At 43.5% G+C, this 19,580-nt stretch overlaps 1 protein-coding gene across 1 annotated transcript in view; it reads left to right on the top strand.

Annotated features, from left to right (window-relative positions):
• Positions 1 to 19,580, top strand: part of elp3 (elongator acetyltransferase complex subunit 3) — a 118,092-nt gene that overhangs the window by 63,192 nt on the left and 35,320 nt on the right. The window contains exons 11-14 of the mRNA XM_072251086.1: positions 366 to 456; positions 8,175 to 8,240; positions 11,201 to 11,428; positions 17,891 to 17,972. Coding sequence (XP_072107187.1) covers positions 366 to 456; positions 8,175 to 8,240; positions 11,201 to 11,428; positions 17,891 to 17,972 — 467 coding nt within the window. The remainder of the gene's footprint in view (positions 1 to 365; positions 457 to 8,174; positions 8,241 to 11,200; positions 11,429 to 17,890; positions 17,973 to 19,580) is intronic.

Genomic DNA, 19,580 nt, shown 5'->3' with positions numbered 1-19,580 from the left:
AGGTGTATCAGATGATAAGAGGCATAGGTTGAGTGGATAACAGAGAGCTTTTACTAGAGCGGAAGTGGCTAATACCAGGGGGCATAATCTTAAGGTGACTGGAGGAAAGTATACGAAGAATGTCAGAGAGTTTTTTTTTTACACAGAGTGATAGGTGCAGATAGATCATGGGCATTTAAGAAACTCTTAGATGGGCACATGAATGATAGAAAAATGAAAGGTTATGTTATAGGGAAGGATTAGGTTGATTTTAGATTAGGTTATCACATACTTGTAGGCTGAAGGGCCTGCACTGTGCTGTAATGTTCTATGTTCCATGATGAATGGGCCTGAGTCGTAGATCATTTCATGCTTGTTGCTTGCAGGGATATTCCAATGCCTCTAGTCAGCTCTGGGGTGGAACACGGAAACCTCCGAGAACTAGCCCTGGCCAGGATGAAAGACTGGGGAACTGAGGTAAGTAGTGAATGGGATTTTTTCTCTCTTACTTTTTAATTCTTCCCAAGCTCTGTGAATGATTTCATGAAGGTGAATCAAAATGTGTGTCATGTGATTAATTAATCCAATAAGACATCAAGAGTAAACAGATATCGCTCATCATACTGTACAAAATTGTAGATCTTGACGGGCTTGATGTAGGAAGGCTGTTTTATCTGACCGAGGAGTATAGGTATCGGACTTGGGGACCTAGTTTGCCAATAAGTGGTAGTGGTTGTGAACTGAAATGTGGGAAGGTTTTTCACTCAGGAGGTGGTGAACCTTTGGAATTCTCTATTGCAGTGGTCTATGCTGGCTTAAGTTTTTTCAAACCCAATTTGTTTTAAGGAGATTGAGGAAGATTGGGATAGACAATGCTGGGATAGAAGGGTAATGATAATCAATGAATGGTAGAGCAGGCTCAAGGGCCAGAGGTGAGCAATGTGTATACAGGATGATTGAAATGGTCATCATATGACCTCTTAGTCCTGACAAAAGGTTCCGGCCCGAAACGTCGACTCCTCATTTCCACGGATGCTGCCCGACCTGCTGAGTTCCTCCAATACGTTGTGAGTGTTGCCCTTAGAGCCCAACTTGTGTCTTTTTATAGTTATCCTTGCAATAGTCAATGCCAGCATTATTTGCCCATCCCAAACTTCTATTGACGATGGGCTACTTGTACCACTGCAGAGCATCTTGTTGATGTACATACTGTAGCCGCAGTGAAGTTAATGAATGAAGTGAATGCTCAACATTCCCAGTGAAGATGGTGGCATTGAGATTCCTTGAGTATTGGTAAAGGTACACTCCTCCAGGCAAGTTCACAAGATCACAAGACAAAAGAGCAGAAGTAGGCCATTTGGCCCATCAAGACCGCTCCACCACTCCACCATGAGCTAAACTATTCTCCCATCTAGTTCCAGTTTCTGGCTTTTTCCCCATATCCCTTGATACCCTGACTAATTAGATACTTATCAATCTCCTCCTTAAACACTTCAATATTCTAAAGTTCCGAATATTCTACCCCATTCTTGACGTGCATTTGGGATCAGAAGTTGAACAAATCCCTGCAGAATACCCAGTCTCTGATCTGGTTTAATGACTTCATCTTCTGATATATCTTGTCCACTACAATATTGATTGTGAAGAAATCAGTGATTCCTTGCCATTCAATGTCAATAGGAACTGGATGGAGATGGAGAAGGTATACAAGATTATGAGCATTATAGATGGGTATATATGAGGGGCATAGATAGGGTTAATGTAAGCAGGCTTTTTCCACTGAAGAATAGAACTAGAGGTTGTCCATTAAGGATGAAAGGTGAAATATTTAAGGGGAACCTGAGGGGGAATTTTTTTCACTCAGAGAGTGCTGCAGGTGTGGAACTGCCAGAGGAAATCGTAGATATAGGTTCCATGCCCAGACTATATTTCAGTAAATCTGATCATTTGACTGTCCTTCTCCTACCTGCATACAGGCAGAGGCTAAAGAGGAAAGTTCCAGATATTAGGACAACAAAGAGGTGGTCGCAGGAGGCGGAGGAGTGGCTATGGGATTGCTTCAAGTCGGTGGACTGGGCTCTGTTCGAAGACTCATCTGCGGATCTGATTGAATGGCTGTCATGGGCTTTATTAAAACAACTGTAGAGGATAAATTCATTCAGAGTCGCCCCCAACCAGAAGCCCTGGGTGAACCACGAGATCCGCAGTCTGCTGAGGGCCAGATCAGAAATATTCAAGACTGGTGACCAAGAAAGTTTCAAGAGCTCCAGGGTATGATATTCAGAAAGCCATCTCATGGTTGGAGTGGCAATTCCTGACTAAACTTGAGTCAACAACGGACGCTTGACAGTTGTGGCAGGGCTTGAATACTGTCATCTCTTTTAATGTTAAATCAAACATTAGCTTAATGCCTTCTATGCTTGCTTTGACGTCAAAACATGGAGGAACCATCTCGAACTCCCACAGCCCCTGATGATCCTGTGATTTCAGTCTCTGAGGCAAATGCAGCCCTCAGATGGTTGAGCCCATGAAAGGCATCCAGACCAGATGGGGTACCTGGCCAGGTACTAAAATCCTGTGCCGATTAACTGGCCGGAGTGTTTACTAAGATCTTTATCCTTTCACTTCGACAGTTGAAGGTACCCACGTGCTTCAAGCAGGCTTCAATTTTACTGGTGCCGAAGAAGACCGTGGTACCCTGCCTCAATGACTATTGTCCAGCAGCACTTGAATCCACACTGATGAAGTGTTTTTAGAGGTTGGTGATGAAACATATCAACTCCTGCCTGAGAAGTGGCTCAGATCCACTCCAATTTGCCTACTGGAGCAACAGGCCCAAGCAGATTCCATCTCATTGGCTCCTCAGTGGACAGCAAAGGTGCATACATCAGGATGCTTGTTATCAACTACAGCTCAGCATTCCATGCCATCATCCCCTCAAAACCAATCAGTAAGTTTCAAAACCTTGGCCTCAATACCTCCTTATGCAATTGGATCTTCAATTTCCTCACTTGCAGACCCCAGTCAGTTTGAATTGGCAACCATATCACCTCCACAATCTTCATCAGCAGAACTGCACCACAAGTCTGTGCTTAGCCCCCTGCTCTACTCGCTTTATACTTATGACTGTGTGGTTAAGCACAGCTCCAATGCCATATTCAAGTTTGTTGATGACACCACTGCCTAACCAAAGGTAGTGATGAGTCAGCATATTGGAGGGAGATGGAAAATATGGCTGAGTGAATGTATACCAACAAGCTCTCACTCAATGTCAGCAAGACCAAGGAGTTAATTATTGATTTCAGGAAGAGGAAACCAGAGGACCATGAGTCAGTCCTCATCAGAAGATTGGAGCTGGAGAGTGTCAACAACTTTAATTCCTCGATGTTACTATTTCGGAGGACCTATCCTGGGCCCAGCGCGCAAGTGCAATTACGAAGAAAGCACGGCAGCGCCTTTACTTCCTTAGGAGTTTGCGAAGATTCGGCATGACATCTTAAACTTTAACAAACTTCTATGGATGTGTAGTGGGGAGTATATTGACTGGTTGCATCACAGCCTGATATGGAAACACCAATACCCTTGAACAGAAAATTCTACAAAAAGTGTGGATATGGCCCAGTCCTTCATGGGTAAAGCCCTTCCCACTACTGAGCACACGTACACCAAGCGTTATCCAGGAAAGCAGCATCGATCATATGGAACCCCAGCACCCAGGTCATGCTCTCTTGCCGCTACCACCATGAAGAAGGTAGCAGGACTCATACCATCAGATTGAGGAGCAGATATTACCCCTCAACCATCAGATTGCTGGTCAAAAAGGAATAACTTCACTCAACTTCACTTGCCCCATCATTGAAATGTTCCCACACCCATGGACTCATTTTCGAGGAGTCTTCATCTCATATTCTTGATATTTTTTACTTTTTTTATGATTTTTTCTTTCTGTTTGTACTTGTGAAGTTTGTTGTCTTTTGCACACTGGTTGAACACCCAAGTCAGTGCAGTCTTTCATTGATTCGATTATGGTTATTATTCTGTTATGAATTTACTGAGTATGCCTGCAACAAACTGAATCTCAGGGCTGTATATAGTGACACTCACAACGCGCTGGAGGAACTCAGCAGGTCGGGCAGCATCCGTGGAAAAGATCGGTCGACGTTTCCACGGATGCTGCCTGACCTGCTGAGTTCCTCCAGCACGTTGTGAGTGTTGCTTTGACCCCAGCATCTGCAGATTATTTTGTGTATATAGTGACATATGTGTACTTTGATAATGAATTTATCTTGAACTTTGATTTGAACATTTAAGAGAAGTTTAGTTCGGTGCATGGACAGGAGGAGTACAGAAGGCCACGCCCAGGTGTGGAACAAAGAACATAGAAATCTACAGCACATTACAGGCCCTTTGGTCCACAATGTTGTGCAGACCATGTAACCTATTCTAGAAACTGCCTAGAATTTCCCTACCGCATTGCCCTCTATTTTTCTAAGCTCCATGTACTTACCTAAGAGTCTCTTAAAAGACCCTATTGCATCCGCCTCTATCACCGTCACTGGTAGTGCATTCCACACACACACCACTTCTGTGTGAAAAACTTGCCTCTGACATCCCCCCCCCCTGTATCTACATCCAAGCACCTTAAAACTATGCCCCCTCATTTTAGCCATTTCAGCCCTGGGGAAAAAGCCTCTGGCTTTCCACACGACCAATGCCTTTCATCATTTTATACACCTCTATCAGGTCACCTCTCATCCTCCAACACTCCAAGGCGAAAAGGCCACGTTCACTCAACCTATTCTCATAAGGCACACTCTCCAATCCAGGCAACATCCTCGTAAATATCCTGTGTACTCTTTCTGTAGTATCCACATCCTTCCTGTAGTGAGGTGACCAGAACTGAACACAGTACTCCAAGTGGGGTCTCACTAAGGTCTTATATAACTGTAACATTATCTCACAGCTCTTGAGCTCAATCCCGTGGTTGATGAAGGCCAACACACCATATGCCTTCTTAAAAATACTGTCAACCTGTGCAGCAGCTTTGAGTCTTCTATGGACGTGAACCCCAAGATCACTCTATCCACCACACTGCTAGGAGTCTTACCATTAATATTATATACTAACTTCAAATCTGACCTACCAAAATGAACCACTTCACTATTATCTAGGTTGAACTTCATCTGCCACTTCTCAGACCAATTCTGCATCCTATCGATGCCCTCTTGTAACCAATGACAACCCTCCAGGCTATCCACAACACCCCCAACTTTTGTGTCATCAGCAAACTTACTAACCCACCCTTTCACTTCCTCATCCAGGTCACTTATAAATGTCCCAGAAGAGATCCCTGCGGAACACCACTGACCACCAACCTCCATGCAGAAATCGAACCATCTACAACCAACTTTTGCCCTCTGTGGGCAAGCCATTTCTGGATCCATAAAGCAAGGTCTCCTTGGATTCCATGCCACCACTTTCTGAATGAGCCTTACATGGGGAACCTTATCAATTGCCTTACTGAAATCCATATATACTACATCTACTGCTCTACCTCTTTAAGTGTTTTGTTACATCCTCAAAGAATTCAGTCAGGCTCGTAAGGCATAACCTGCCCTTGACAAAGTCATGCTGACTCTCCTTAATCAGATTATGTCTCTCCAAATGCTGTTAAATCCTGCCTGTCAGGATCTTCTCCAACAACTTGCCCACCACTGAAGTAAGACTCACTGGTCTATAATTTCTTGGGTTATCTCCACTCCCTTTCTTGAACAAGGGAACAACATTTGCAACCCTCCAATCCTCTGGTACTTCTCCCGTCCCTATCAGTGATGCTAAGATCATCGCCAGAGGCTCAGCAATCTCCTCTCTCACTTTCCGCAGTAGCCTGGGGTATATCTTGTTCAGATACGGCGATTTATCTAACCTAATGCTTTTCAAAAACTCCAGCGCATTCTCTTTCTTAATGTCTATTTGCTCAACCATTTCAGTCCACTGTAAGTCATCCCCACAATTGCCAAGGTCCTTTTCCGTAGTGAATACTGAAACAAAGTATTCATTAAGTACCTCCGCTACCTCCAACTCCATGTAACGGTTCCACTATCGCACCTGATTAGTCCCATTCTCACATGGCTCATCCTCTTGCTCTTCACGTACTTGTAAAATACCTTGGGGTTTTCCTTAATCCTGCTTGCCAAGGCCTTCTCATAGTCCTTTCTAGCTCTCCCAATTTCATTCTTAAGTTTCCTCCTGGCAACCCTGTAATTTTCTAGAGTTTTAACAGTGCCTAATTTCTTGAACCTTTGTAAGCTTTTCTTCTCTTCTTAAATGTTCCCTGAACATTTGCCGCATTTCTGCCGTGCATTTCCCTGAGAACATCTGCTCCCAAGTTTCTGCCAAATAGCACCATATTTCCCCCTACCTCAATTAAATGTTTTCCCAAATTGCCCTATCCTTTTCCAGTGCTATGGTGAAGAAGATAGAGTTGTGATCACTACCTCCAAAACGCTCTCCAACGGAGAGATCTGACAACTGACCAGGTTCATTTCCCAATACCAGATCAAATACAGCCTCTCCTCTAGTTGGCTTATCTACATATTGCATCAAGAAACCTTCCTGAACACACCTAACAAACTCCACCCCTTGCTCTAAGGAGATGCCAGTCAATATTAGGAAAGTTAAAATCACCCATCACAACAACCCTATTATTATTGTACCGTTCCAGAATCTGCCTCCTTATCTGTCCTCGATGTCTCTGTTACTATTCGGGGGTGTATAAAAATCACCCAGTTGAGTTATTGTCCCCTTCCTGTTTCTGACTTCCACCCACAGAGACTCAGTAGACAATCTGTCCATGACTTCCTCCTTTTCACTGTCCCTGATGCCATGTCACTGTCCCTGATCAGCAATGCCATGCCCCATCTCTTTTGCCTTCCTCCCTGTCCTTTTTGAAACATATAAAGCTCAGCATACTCAGCAGCCATTCCTGCCCCTGAGACATCCAAGTATCTGTAATGACCACAATGTCATAGTTCCAAGTATTGATCCATACTCTAAGATCATCCTGCACTATGGGCAACCAAGACGAAATCAGCAATAACAAAAGGAAAAACCTACCCTTCTTACTTGTTTCTTTGACCTCAGCCTTTTCTCGTCGAAGCCTCTTGAGTCAAAGCTTCTAAGTTCCCACTGTGACTGTAGCCCCCACTCCAATGATGGCCACTGAAATGAAGGCTGCTCCGCTGGACCCTATCTCTCTTTAATGGTTTAAAAAAATAAGAAGAACCACCATGAAAGGAGAAAAAACTCACCACGTTTAGTGGTGCTCCGCCTGCCTTCCACTGCCGCTGATGCCTCTGACGCTCTCCGCGCCTGCCAACTGGCTACTGGATTGATGGGACAGTTCAGCAAGGACTAGAGGGGCTGAAGGACCTGTTTCTGTGCTTTAGTGCTCTATTACTCTATGGGTATGGTCTGTCTAGTGCATCATGTATGTTGCTTGCCAGTTACTAACCCAGGTCTGAATGTAGTCCAGGTATTGCTGAATGTAGACACAGATGATTTCATCATCTGACAAAATGGACATTTCCCAGTTAGCAATGAGCATCCCCATTCCAATGCAGGAAGAGTCTCAGGTGAAACAGATAAATAACATTTTGAGGAAATTCTGCATTGAAACCAGGGCTGAGTTAGCATGTGTGTGAGATTGGTGGTGGTTTAGGGGTGGGTGTTAAGATGGATGGTATTTTTTTGCTTCTTTATTGTAAAGTTTACCATGTTGCAGGTGTTACAGCTGTACTGAAAAGGTACATGTATTGAAATTGGTTTATTATTGTCACATGTCCCAAGATCGCTGGAATGCTGGTCTTTCATACAAATCAAATACTTTGAGGTAGAACAAGACAAAACAACAATAGGATGCAGAATAAAGTGTAACAGCTACAGAATAAGTGCAATGCAGGTAAACGATAAGGTGCAAAATCATAATGAGGTAGATTGTGATGTCAAGAATCCAGTTTGTTGTACTAGGGATCTGAACATTGCCTGGTTTGGTTTCAGTTTAAGCTGTCATCTGACGCAGTACAATCCAGCTGGTTATTTGTGAGCCTTTGTAAGATTCACAGAATAGGTAGTTCTTTAGATGCTCCCACTGTTTGTGCATTAGGAATTTGCTAATTTGTTTGTACCCTTTTCAGTGTCGAGATGTTCGGACAAGAGAGGTTGGAATCCAGGAAATTCATCATAAAGTCCGACCGTATCAGGTAGGCATAGCTCTTAATATGACTAGGTGCTCTCTTTCACAATTTTTAGTCAGATTAGTTATCTTAAAGCTTTCAAACATTGCATTTTTCTTTTGTTTCTGGACTTTTTTTCAGTGCATGATAGGATAACAGATGTAATTGTGAAAGGAAGTTGATGCAGCCATTTAGTACATTATTTGATAGAAACAGACAGTGCATTTCTAACTATTCAACGGATTAACCAGTATGAAGATATTTATTGCTATCAGTTAGTGAAGTTACCATGACTTCTTAAGCATAGAAACAGAACCATTCAGCGCATGGAGTTGATGCTTGTATTTACCTTTCCAGTCTGCAAGTGACACGCTAGTGTTTTATTTATTTCTATTTAGAGATACACCATGTAACAGGCCCAACCAACAACCCACCTACTTAACGCTAGCCTCGTCACAGGACAATTTACAATGACCAATTAACCTACTAACTGGTACATCTCTGGACTGTGGAAGGGAACTGGAGCACCTGGAGGAAATCCACGCGTTCAAGGGGAGGACATACAAACTCAGAGGGCGCTGGAATTAAATTCTGAACTCTGATGGCCTGAGCTGTAATAGGGCCTGCTAACTGCTACATAACCATGGCACCCCATGGTAGTGTTGCAGTTAGCGTAATGCTTTGGAGCGCCAGTGACCAGGGTTCAGTTCCTGCCACAATCTGTGAGGTGTTTTCTCCATGACTGTGGGTTTCCTCTGAGTGCTCTGGTTTCTCCTCACATTCCAAAGGCGTACAGGTTAGGGTTAGTAAGTTGTGTGTATGCTATGTTGGTGCCACAAATATGATGATATTTGCAGGCAGCCTCTGGCTGTAAAGCATCATTGAATTGTACTGAATGACTAGCACGTGCACAGGTCAAACAAATGTCCTAGTGGGCAGCCTGTCTGCAGTGTTGTCTACAGAAAGTTCACCAAGAGCAGTGTAGACTACACTGGAATTAAGACCAAAAAAAAGGGAGCAGAGTTGGGCCATTCGGCCTATTTATCTGCTCCACCATTTCATTATGGCTGATTTATTATCCTCTCAATCCCAATCTCCTGATTACTCCCCGTGACCTTTGATGGTATTACTAATCAGGAACCTATCAACCTCTGCTTTAAGTATACCCAATAACTTGACTTTTATAGTTGTCTGTGGTAATGAATCCCACAGATTCACCAGTCTCTAGCTGAAGAAATTTCTCCTCATCTCTGTCCTAAAGGGCCATCCTTGTATTCTGAGGCTGTGCCCTACGGTCCTAGAACCCCCCCCCCCACCCCCACCCCCACCCCCACCCCCACCCCCCCACCATAGGAAGCACCCTTTCCTCATCCACTCTACAGTATCGAGGCTTTTCAGTATTTAATAGGTTTCAATGAGATCCCCACTTATTCTTCTAAACTCTAGTGAATACAGGCCCAGTAACATCAAACGCTCCTCATACATTAACCTTTTGATTCCGAGGTCATTCTTGAGAACCTCCTCGGGATCCTCTCCAATGACAGCACTTCCTTTCTTAGATAAGTGTGTGAGCAAGGTAAATAAATGTCCCAGTTGAGTAGTCTGCAGTGCTATCCACAGTAAATTCAGCAAGAGCAGTATGTGCTACACTGGTGAATTCCTTCAGTACAACACTCTGCTGTATGCCATTAGTTCAAGTTACCTGAAAACACAGTGACACTGGTCTAAGAATAAATAAAGGGGACTTTTTGCCAAATTATGGGACCTTTCATCATTGTCTGTTCTGTAGTTTTCTCTGGAGGTTAAAATAGAGTCTGGCACTTCATCTCCACCTCCACACCCCTCCTCTGTATTTCTGTTCTTTCACCCATTTATATTCTTGTCACTTTAATTGCTTTTTGCTATCAGATTAAAATCAGTGTTCGCCCTGGATGATAGAAATTTGAGTTAAGAGGGAGCATTGAACTCTGACTGAAGTTGTGAAGAACTGGCACAGATCTTTAATTTCTTTACGAACTTTTGATTAGCTACCCTTTAGTGGGGAAAATGTTTGGAGCTGCAGCTCAGAGATAAGGTGTGAAGACAAAAAAGGAGAGCTGACACCTAACAGGGATGGGCTCTGATGATCCTTAACAGATCCCAGTAAGTCATCCATCTGCAAAGGGAAAAGCAATCAACTCCTGATAGGACAATTAGCCTAATCTCATTCAATTCCACAGTGAGCATGAATCATGAATAGTTCAGGTAATCAGGCATTTGTACTGTGATCTGCTAGAGTGATTTATTAGTATTTAACTCAATCAGTTTTCTCCAACAGGCACCTGACCCCTATTTATTCAATTCACCCATTTCAATTTGACTTCCCATTCCCATATGTCTAGCGTGACCTCCTCTACTGCCACAATGAGGCCACTCTCAGGTCTATTCTGTTTGGACAGCCTCCAAAACGATGGCATAAACATAGATTGCTCTAGCTTCTGGTAATTTCTCTCCCCATGTTTTCTCTTTTTCCATTCCTCCTTCTGGTTCCCCACTCAGTTACTCTCCTTTACTGCTCCTCTCCTCCTTCCCTTTCTTCCAAGTTCCACTGTTCTCTTCTATCAGGTTCCTCCTCCTTTAACTCTTTTCTACTACCTGTCTCTTCTACTCCCTCCCCCCCCCCCACCCACCTGCTGTCACCTATCACCTGCTTATTCTGACTTTTGCTTCCCTCCTTTCCAGTCCTGATGAAAGATCTTGGCCCAAGACATTGACTGCTTTTCCCCTCCATTGTTGAATTCCTCCAGCATTTTGTGCACGTTGCTCAAGATTGCCGGTATCTGCAGAATCTCTTATGTTTAGGATTTCTTTGTTAAGTTTCCCATCGCTAATAGTTCATGCTGCATTAGATAGGTAATTACAAAGCATGCCATCTGTAGCGGGAGGATCTCTTAACCATTAGGTTAAAGGTCTGAACCTTGTCTGAGCGTATAGTTAATTTCTTTCAGGTAGAACTGGTAAGAAGAGATTATGTTGCAAATGGTGGCTGGGAAACATTCCTGTCATACGAAGATCCTGAGCAAGACATTCTGATTGGATTACTCCGCTTGCGAAAGTGCTCTGAAGAGACGTTCCGAGCTGAGTTGAAGGGAGGAGTCTCTATTGTGCGCGAGCTCCATGTGTACGGCAGTGTTGTACCTGTCAGTGCGAGGGATCCGTCCAAGTTCCAGCATCAGGTAAGAATAAAGGATCTGGATAAACTTAATTCCATCAAACTGAGTGCCAGGACAGAAAGTCTTCCATAAAATCTAAAGGAAGCAGTTATTAATTGTAATGCTATGAACATGAAACACCATTAGTCATTTTCAATCAGGAAAATTTAACAGCAATCTTAATGCCCAGGGTAGTGTTCTAAGCCCAACCCCTCCATCCTAGGCTCAAAAGTAGGGATGTTAACAATGTTCATTTCTATTTCGGGTGGAGACCTGGTGAAACGTTGACTGTCCATTCCTCTCCATAGATGCTGCCTGACCAATTGAGTTCCTCCAGCATTTTGTGTGTTGCTCAAGATTTTCAGCATCTGCAGAATCCCTTGTGTCCATTTCCATTTGTAACTTCTCAGAAATGAAGCAGTCTGTATGCAGCAGGATTTAAATGACATTCAGATTAGGACTGAGCTGTGTATGAGCAACATTTGCAGGGTCCGTGCAACAAGTTCAAGTTTAATTGTCATTCATTCATAAATGAATACAGGCAAAGGAAACAGCATTTCTCCAGAGTCAAGGTACGAAACACAGTACTAGCAGTTATACACAGCACAAAGCACACATAGCACATATAATTACAAAGTGGTGAATAAATATACTGTTTAAAAATAACATAATAATATAGCGCAAGTCTTTGAGAGCAATGTCCTGTAGATTGATGGTGCATGGGATGATATCAGCAAAACAAGCCCACAGCAATCCGATCATCATGTGCAGCCACAGACAAATACAATCCAGCTTCTCTTCCACGCAGACGAACAGAATCCAGCTTGTCTTCCACGCAGACGAACGCAATCCAGCTTGTCTTCCACGCAGACAAACGCAATCCAGCTTGTCTTCCAGGCAAATGAATGCAATCCACCAGCTTATCTTTCAATATTTATCTCCAGTAATAACTCCCTGTAGCATTTCCAATACTGAGCACTAACTCTGCAGCACTCTGTAAGTCCACAGAAGTTGCCAGTGGTGAATATCTCTGGCTGTAAAGCATCATTGAATCTTACTCAATGACTAGTGTGTGAGCAGGCCAAACAAATGTCATAGTGGGCAGCCCGTCTGCAGTGCTGTCCACAGTAAGTTCAGCAAGAGTAGCGTGGGCTACTCTAGAATTAAGACCGAAAGGTATTGGAGCAGAATTGCGCCATTTGGTCCATTGAGTTTGCTCCATTTGATTCTGGCTGATTTATTATCCTTCTCAACCCCATTCTCCTGCTATTTCCCATAATTTTTGTTGGTATTACTGATCAGGAACATATCAACCTCCGCTTTAAATATACCCAATGACTTGACCTCTACAGCTGTCTGTGGTAATGAATTCCACAGATTCACCACCCTCTGGCTAAAGAAATTCCTCCATATCTCTGTTCTAAAGGGCTATCCTTGTATTCTGAGGCTGTGCCCTGTGGTCCTAGTATAGTAGTCCCATTATAGGAGACATCCTTTCCTCATCTACTCTATCTAGGCCTTTCAGTATTTGATAGGTTTCAATGAGAACCCCACTCATTCTTCTAATCCACTACCCACCATCAAACTCCTGAGGCCGGTTGGAGAAGAGCAGTCACTGTACGCCACTGAACAGAGGATTAACTGTACTATCTTACGTCTCACCACTTAGTTCATTACAGAGCACGACAGGAATGTAATAAAAGTTCTCAGTACTTGTAATAGTGCAGTTCCAAAAACAGTTAAATTTAGCTACCTGTACAGTAACCTGCAGAGGGTTGTTGACTCAAAACAGTTCCATCATGGGGCACTGTCCTTCCATCTTCAAAAGGTGATGTCTCAAGAAAGTAGCGTATCATTAAGGACCTTCAGCACCCAGAAGGTGTCCTCACTCATTGATGAGGATGTACAGAAGCCTGAAGACGCATACTCAATGTTTTAGGAACAGCTGTCTCCCCTCTGCTGTCAAATTTCTGAATGGTGCATGAAGCTATGAACACTTCCTCATTACTTCGATCTCTTTTTGCACTGTATTTTTTATATGTTCTTATTGTAAGTTATAATAATTTTTATGTCTTGTATTGTACTGCTCCTGCACAACAACAAATTTACCAGCAAATGTCAGTAACAATAAACAGAAAGCGGCGGATACAGCCCAGTCCATGTCCATCACAGGTAAAGTCCTACTCATCACTGAGCACATCTCACTGCCACAAGAAAGGAACATCCATCGTCAAGGAGCCCCAGCATCCAGGCCACACTCTCTTCTCACTTCTACCATCGGATAGGAGGTCCCACTCCACCAGCTTCAGAAACAGTTGTCACCTACAACCATCAGACTCCTGAACCAGCGTAGATAACTTCACTCACCTCAACACTGACCTGACTCCACAAACTGCAGGTTCATTTTCAAGGATTATACCTCATGTTCTCAATATGCTTTTGCACAATTTGTCTTAATTTTACACATTGGTTGTTTTTGTCAGTGTTTAGGTGTAAGTTTTCATAAATTCTTTTTTTATTTTCCTGTAAATAGTGACATATAAATACTTTGATAATGAATTTACTTTGACCTGATTATGATCTAAACAGCCCACTTGATTGACAGCCCACCCAACAGCCTTAATGTACGCACCCTCTTTTACCAGTGCATCACAGCTACAGCTAAAATCAATTACAATTCCTTACCAAAGCTGCTGCTACTATTACTAAAACACCTTCCAAGCCCATAATCTTTATCACCAAAGAGGGTAAAAACATCAGGTGTGTAGGAAAGCCACAGCCTGCACGTTCCCCTGGAATACCCTCCCATAAGACCATAAGATGAGCTCAATCGCTTTAATGCTCGGTTCGATGTCGCTAACTCTGAGCTTCTGAGGAAAGCCACCGCTACAATCTGCAACCTGGTCCTGAGGCTGAAGTACGCAACAAGTGGACAGTCGCAAGGTTGCAGGACTGGACAGCATCCCAGGGCGAGTAATCAGGATGTGCGCAGCACAACTGGCAGATGTGTTTACTGACATTTTCAATCTCTCCCTGTCCCAGTGTAGAGTGCTGTTCTGCTTCAAATTATCCACTATTGTCCCTGTACCAGAAAAGACCAAGGTAACACGCCTGTCGCACTCACCTTAATAATAAGCAAAAGCTTTGAGAGGCTGGTCGAGGATTACATCTGCCGCTTGCTACCACCCTACAATTTGCCTACCGACACAACCGATCAACTGCTCTGCATACCATCCTTACACATCTGGAGAAGAAGGATACTTATGTGAGAATGCTGTTCTTGGACTACAGTTCAGCATTCAACACCATAATTCCAACCAGGCCCGACAAGAAGCTGAGAGACCTCGGCTTCCACCCTGCCTTGTGCAGCTGGATCCTGGACTTCCTGTCAGATCGCCGGCAGGTGGTAAGAGTGGGCTCCCTCACCTCCGCCCCTCTGACTATCAATACAGGAGCCCCTCAGGGCCGTGCATTAGCTCCCCTCCTTTACTTCCTGTATACCCATGACTGTGTCACCACCCACGGCTCTCACCTGCTAATTAAATTTGCTGATGACACTACATTGATTGGCTTTATCCCAAACTATAACGAGGTAGCCTACAGGGAAGAAGTCATCTCGCTGACACAGTGGTGTCAAGAAAACAACCTCTCCTTCAATGTTGCAAAAACAAAGGAGTTGGTTATGGATTACAGGAGGAATGGAGATGGATTAACCCCTATTGACATCAATGGATCTGAGGTTGAGCTTTAAGTTCCTCAGCATCCAGATGACCGAGGACCTCACGTTGTCTGTACACACCAGCTGTGTGGTGAAAAAGGCACAACCACGCCTCTTTCACCTCAGATGGTTGAGGGAGTTTGATATGGGCCCCCAAATCCTAAGAACTTTCTAGAGGGGCATCACTGCCTGGTATGGGAACTGTACCTCCCTTAATCGCAGGAATCTGCAGAGAGTGGTGCAGACAGCCAAACACATCTGTAGTTGTGAACTTCCCATGATTCAGAACATTTACAAAGACAGGTGTGTAAAAAGGGCCCGAAGGATCATTGGGGACCTGAGTCACCCCAACCACAATCTATTCCAGCTGCTACCATCCGGGAAATGGTACTGTAGCATAAAAGCCAGGACCAACAGGCTCCAGGACAGCTTCTTCCACCAGACCATCAGACTGATTAACTCGCATTGACTTGAGTGTATTCTATGTTAGATTGACTGTTCTATTTATTATAAATTACTATGATTGCACATTACCATGTAGACGGAGACGTTACGTAAAGATTTTTACACCTCATGTATGTGAAGGATTTAAGAAATAAAGTCAATAAATAATAATAATAAAGACATAGGAGCAGAATTATGAGTCTGCTATGCCTTTCTATCATGCCTGATTTATTATCCCTCTTAACCTATTCACCTGTCTTTTCCCCATAACCTTTGATGCCCTGCCTAATCAAGAACCTATCAACCTCCATTTTAAATATCCCCACTGACTTAGCCTCCACAGCTGTATGTGGCAATGAAGTCCATCAATTCATTATTCTCTGGCTAAAGAAATTCTTCTTCTTCTCTGTTCTAAAGGGATGTTCTTCTATTCTGAGGCTGTGGCCTCTGGTCCGAGCCTCCCCCACTATAGGAAAAATCATCTCCACATGTACTCTATCGAGGCCTGTCAATATTCGATAGGTTTCAATGAGATCCCTCCCCCCCACGTTCTTCTAAGCTCCAGTGAGTATAGGCCGAGAGACATCAAACACTCCTCATAAGTTAACACTTTCATTCTCAGAATAATTATTGTGAATCTCCTTTGGGCTTCCTTCAATGCCGGCACATCTTTTCTTAGATAGGGCCCCAAATCTGCTCACAATACTCCAAATGCAGTCTGACCAATACGTTATAAAGCCTGAGCATTACATCCTTGCATTTATATGCAGTCTTCTAGACAGCATTGTGGAAGTAATTAGTAATAGGGCAATCACTCCAGTTGAGTATGATCTTTTCCTAAGGGGTTGTCTGTTGGTGGACCTTCAGATGCTAGGATATTAGGATGGATTTCCTCAATAGACAACGCTTGTGCATGACTGGGGAGGCTGAAACATGAGCAACCAGCATTCAGTCCTTGACAGATTGCGGTCAGGATCTAGAAACATGGAGTGCAAGATGACTGAGGACTTCTTCATTGCTGCAGCCTTCCTCCATCTTCACTTCTGTTGTGATGTGTCATCATCTTCCACCAGTTCCACCATTGAAGTCTTGGTTGGATCGCTCTTTGTCTGGAACCTCCCCTTTGACCTTTCTGTCATGGGTGACCCTATCAGGAGCTAAGTGCCAAATGGCTAAACTCCAGACAGCATTGCCTTCTCAGTGGAAATGAGAGAGGTGTGATTAACATTGTTAGTGTATATGCCCCCTATAACTAAATCAGAAAATATCATTCCCTTGCTTAGAAGAGTGAAATTTCTAATAACATAGTGCATTGTGCCCTTTTACAATGTACCAGTAAGTTAGAGAATGCTAAACTATTTACCTCAGTAAGAAGTTCTCAAACTTACTTTGAGGAGATGCCATTGTTATAGTATCCAGTAAATTATAAAAGCAGATTCTGCAGATGCTGGAAATTCAGAACAATACACACCAATTGCTGGTGGAATTCAGCAGGTCAGGCAGCATCTAAGGAGGGGAATAAACGGTCAACATTTTGGGTTGGGGTCCTTCTCAAGAGTGGAAAGGAAAGGGGCAAAATCAAGAATGGGGGCTATTGGGAGGAGTACAAGCTGGCGGGTAATAGGTGGAACACTGAAAACGAAGAAGAAGGAATCTGATAGGAGAGGATAGTGGATTATGGGAAAAGGGAAGAAGGAGGTAAACCAGAGGCAGGTGATGGACAGGTGAGAAAGGGTAGGAGGGGAGCCAGACGAGGTATAGAAAAAGAGAGAGAAGGAGAAAGGGGATAGAAATTACCAGAAGTTAGAGAAATCAGTGTTTATGCCATCAGGTTGGAGGCTACCCAAATGGAATATGAAGTGTTGCTTGTCCAACCTAGGTGTGGCCCCATCATAGCAGCCAAGGAGGCCGTAGACTGACTTGTCAAAATGAAATGGATGGCTACCAGGAAATCCTGTTTAATGAACCAATAATTAGACAATGTTTTGCTGTTAACCTCAGTAAGGGTCTCAGCCCGAAACAGCAACTGTTCATTCCTCTCCATAGATGCTCCTGACCTACTGAGTTCCACCAGCAATGTCCAGAGGTTGGCCAAAAGTGTGAAAAAATATCACGTAGAAGGGAATGAATAATTATTTGAAAAATAGAGATGTTAAAGTGATTGAAGAATTGAGACTGCAGCTCTCTCTGTCAGAGAGCTGATGTTGATGTTTTGGGCTGGGTGGTCTTCTCTACTTTGACACTACAAACCAAACTTCTTCAGAAGTGTGTTTGCTTATCGATTCTTGCTGCTTCAGCCCCATTTCCTGTTTTCTTTCTGCCAGGGTTTTGGAATGCTTTTAATGGAGGAAGCTGAACGGATTGCTCAAGAGGAGCACGGATCTTCCAAAATTGCAGTAATTTCAGGTAATGTTCACATTCAGCCCTGGCAACCATGCACTTCAAATGACTTTAGATCATGTAGAACATTGCAGACTGTCCTCTCCCTTTACACTACAGTATGCTATTTTATTTCTTCTCGTACATGGTTCGAGTTGGAAAGAGCACAGATCCAAGCAATTGATAAGAACGTAAGGGTTGCTAAGTAGGTTGATGACTTAAGCAAGCCAATCCCAAATGCAATTATTTGCTCCTTTAATTATTACGTTTTGAAAGCTGACTGCCCCATCAAGGACCTACGAGTAAGCAGCAACGCTAACGTATGTCAGCATTTTATGGACTTGTGCACTGCAGCACAGATGTACAGGATGAACTGGCAGTCAGTTGCTAGTGCAGCTGAACTCCCACATATTCCTTGAGTCACTGCTGTGTCCTTGAATAGTTCCCAATCATAGAGAACTCAGGGACCAAATGCACTTTGCATGTGGCCTTCCTGTGTCCTCCAAGCTACTGCTGGCAAGTCCAGCATGGCCCCATTTAAATTTGGTTACTGAACCTCATGAAAGAGCACGTAGAGTATTGTGTTTTATTCTAGTTCCTGAATAGGAAGGATATAGGAGCTTTAGAGAGGATGCAGAGGAGATTTACCAGGATGATGCCTGGATTACAGAGCATGTCTATTGAGGATAGGCAGAGCAAGCTAGGGCTTTTCTCTTTGGAGAGAAGGAGCATGAGGGGTGTACAAGGTGATAAGGAGTAGGGTGGAAATGCCCAATACCAGTGTAATCATTTTAAGGTGATTGAAGGAAAGTATAGGAGGGATGTCAGAGTTAAGTTTTTTTTTACCCAGAATGGTAACTGCCAGGGCTGGTGGTAGAGGCAGATACATTAGGGGCATTTAAGAAACTCTTAATTGGTATATGGATAGAAAAATTGGAGGACTATGTAGGAGGGAAGGGTTAGATTGATCTTAGAGTAGGTTAAAAGGTTGGCCCAACATTCTGGGTTGAAGACTCTGCGCTGTGCTGTAATGTTCCATCTTCTGTCTCAACAAGATAGATAAGAGGTCAAGAGTCTACCTTATTGTACGGAAGGTCCATTCACTAGTCTTATAACAGTGGGATAGGAACTGTCATTGAGCTTGGTGGAATGGGCTTTCGGGCTTTTGTACCTTTTGCCCAATTGCAGGGGGGGAAGAGGGAACGTCCAGCGTTGGCGAGGTCTTTGATTATACTGAATGCTTTACTGAAGCACCAAAATGAACAGACAGAGGTCGATAGGTAATTCATGAGCAAGAAGTGAAACAACACCACAGGCAAATGAAAATGTGGAGTTGAGGTTAAAAATAAAAATATTTAAAAGTCAGCTTTATTTAGCACGTGTCCATTGAAACATTGAAATGCATCATTTGCGTCAAATCAGATCAGCAGGGATTTTGCTGGAGGCAGCCTGCAGGTGTCCCCATCCCTCTGGTGCCAACATATCCCACAACCCACTAACCCTAACCCCTATGTCTTTGGAATGTGGGAGGAAACCAGAGCACCCAGAGGAAATCCACACAGTCACAGGGAGAATGTATAAACCCCTCACAAACAGTGGCAGGAATTGAACCCCACTCTAACAGTTGACTGCTGA

This window comes from Mobula birostris, chromosome 2, assembly GCF_030028105.1.
Source record: "Mobula birostris isolate sMobBir1 chromosome 2, sMobBir1.hap1, whole genome shotgun sequence".
Classification (NCBI taxonomy): domain Eukaryota; kingdom Metazoa; phylum Chordata; class Chondrichthyes; order Myliobatiformes; family Myliobatidae; genus Mobula; species Mobula birostris.
The sequence above is the reverse complement of the archived record's forward strand: the minus strand, read 5'-3'. Positions and strand labels throughout refer to the sequence as shown.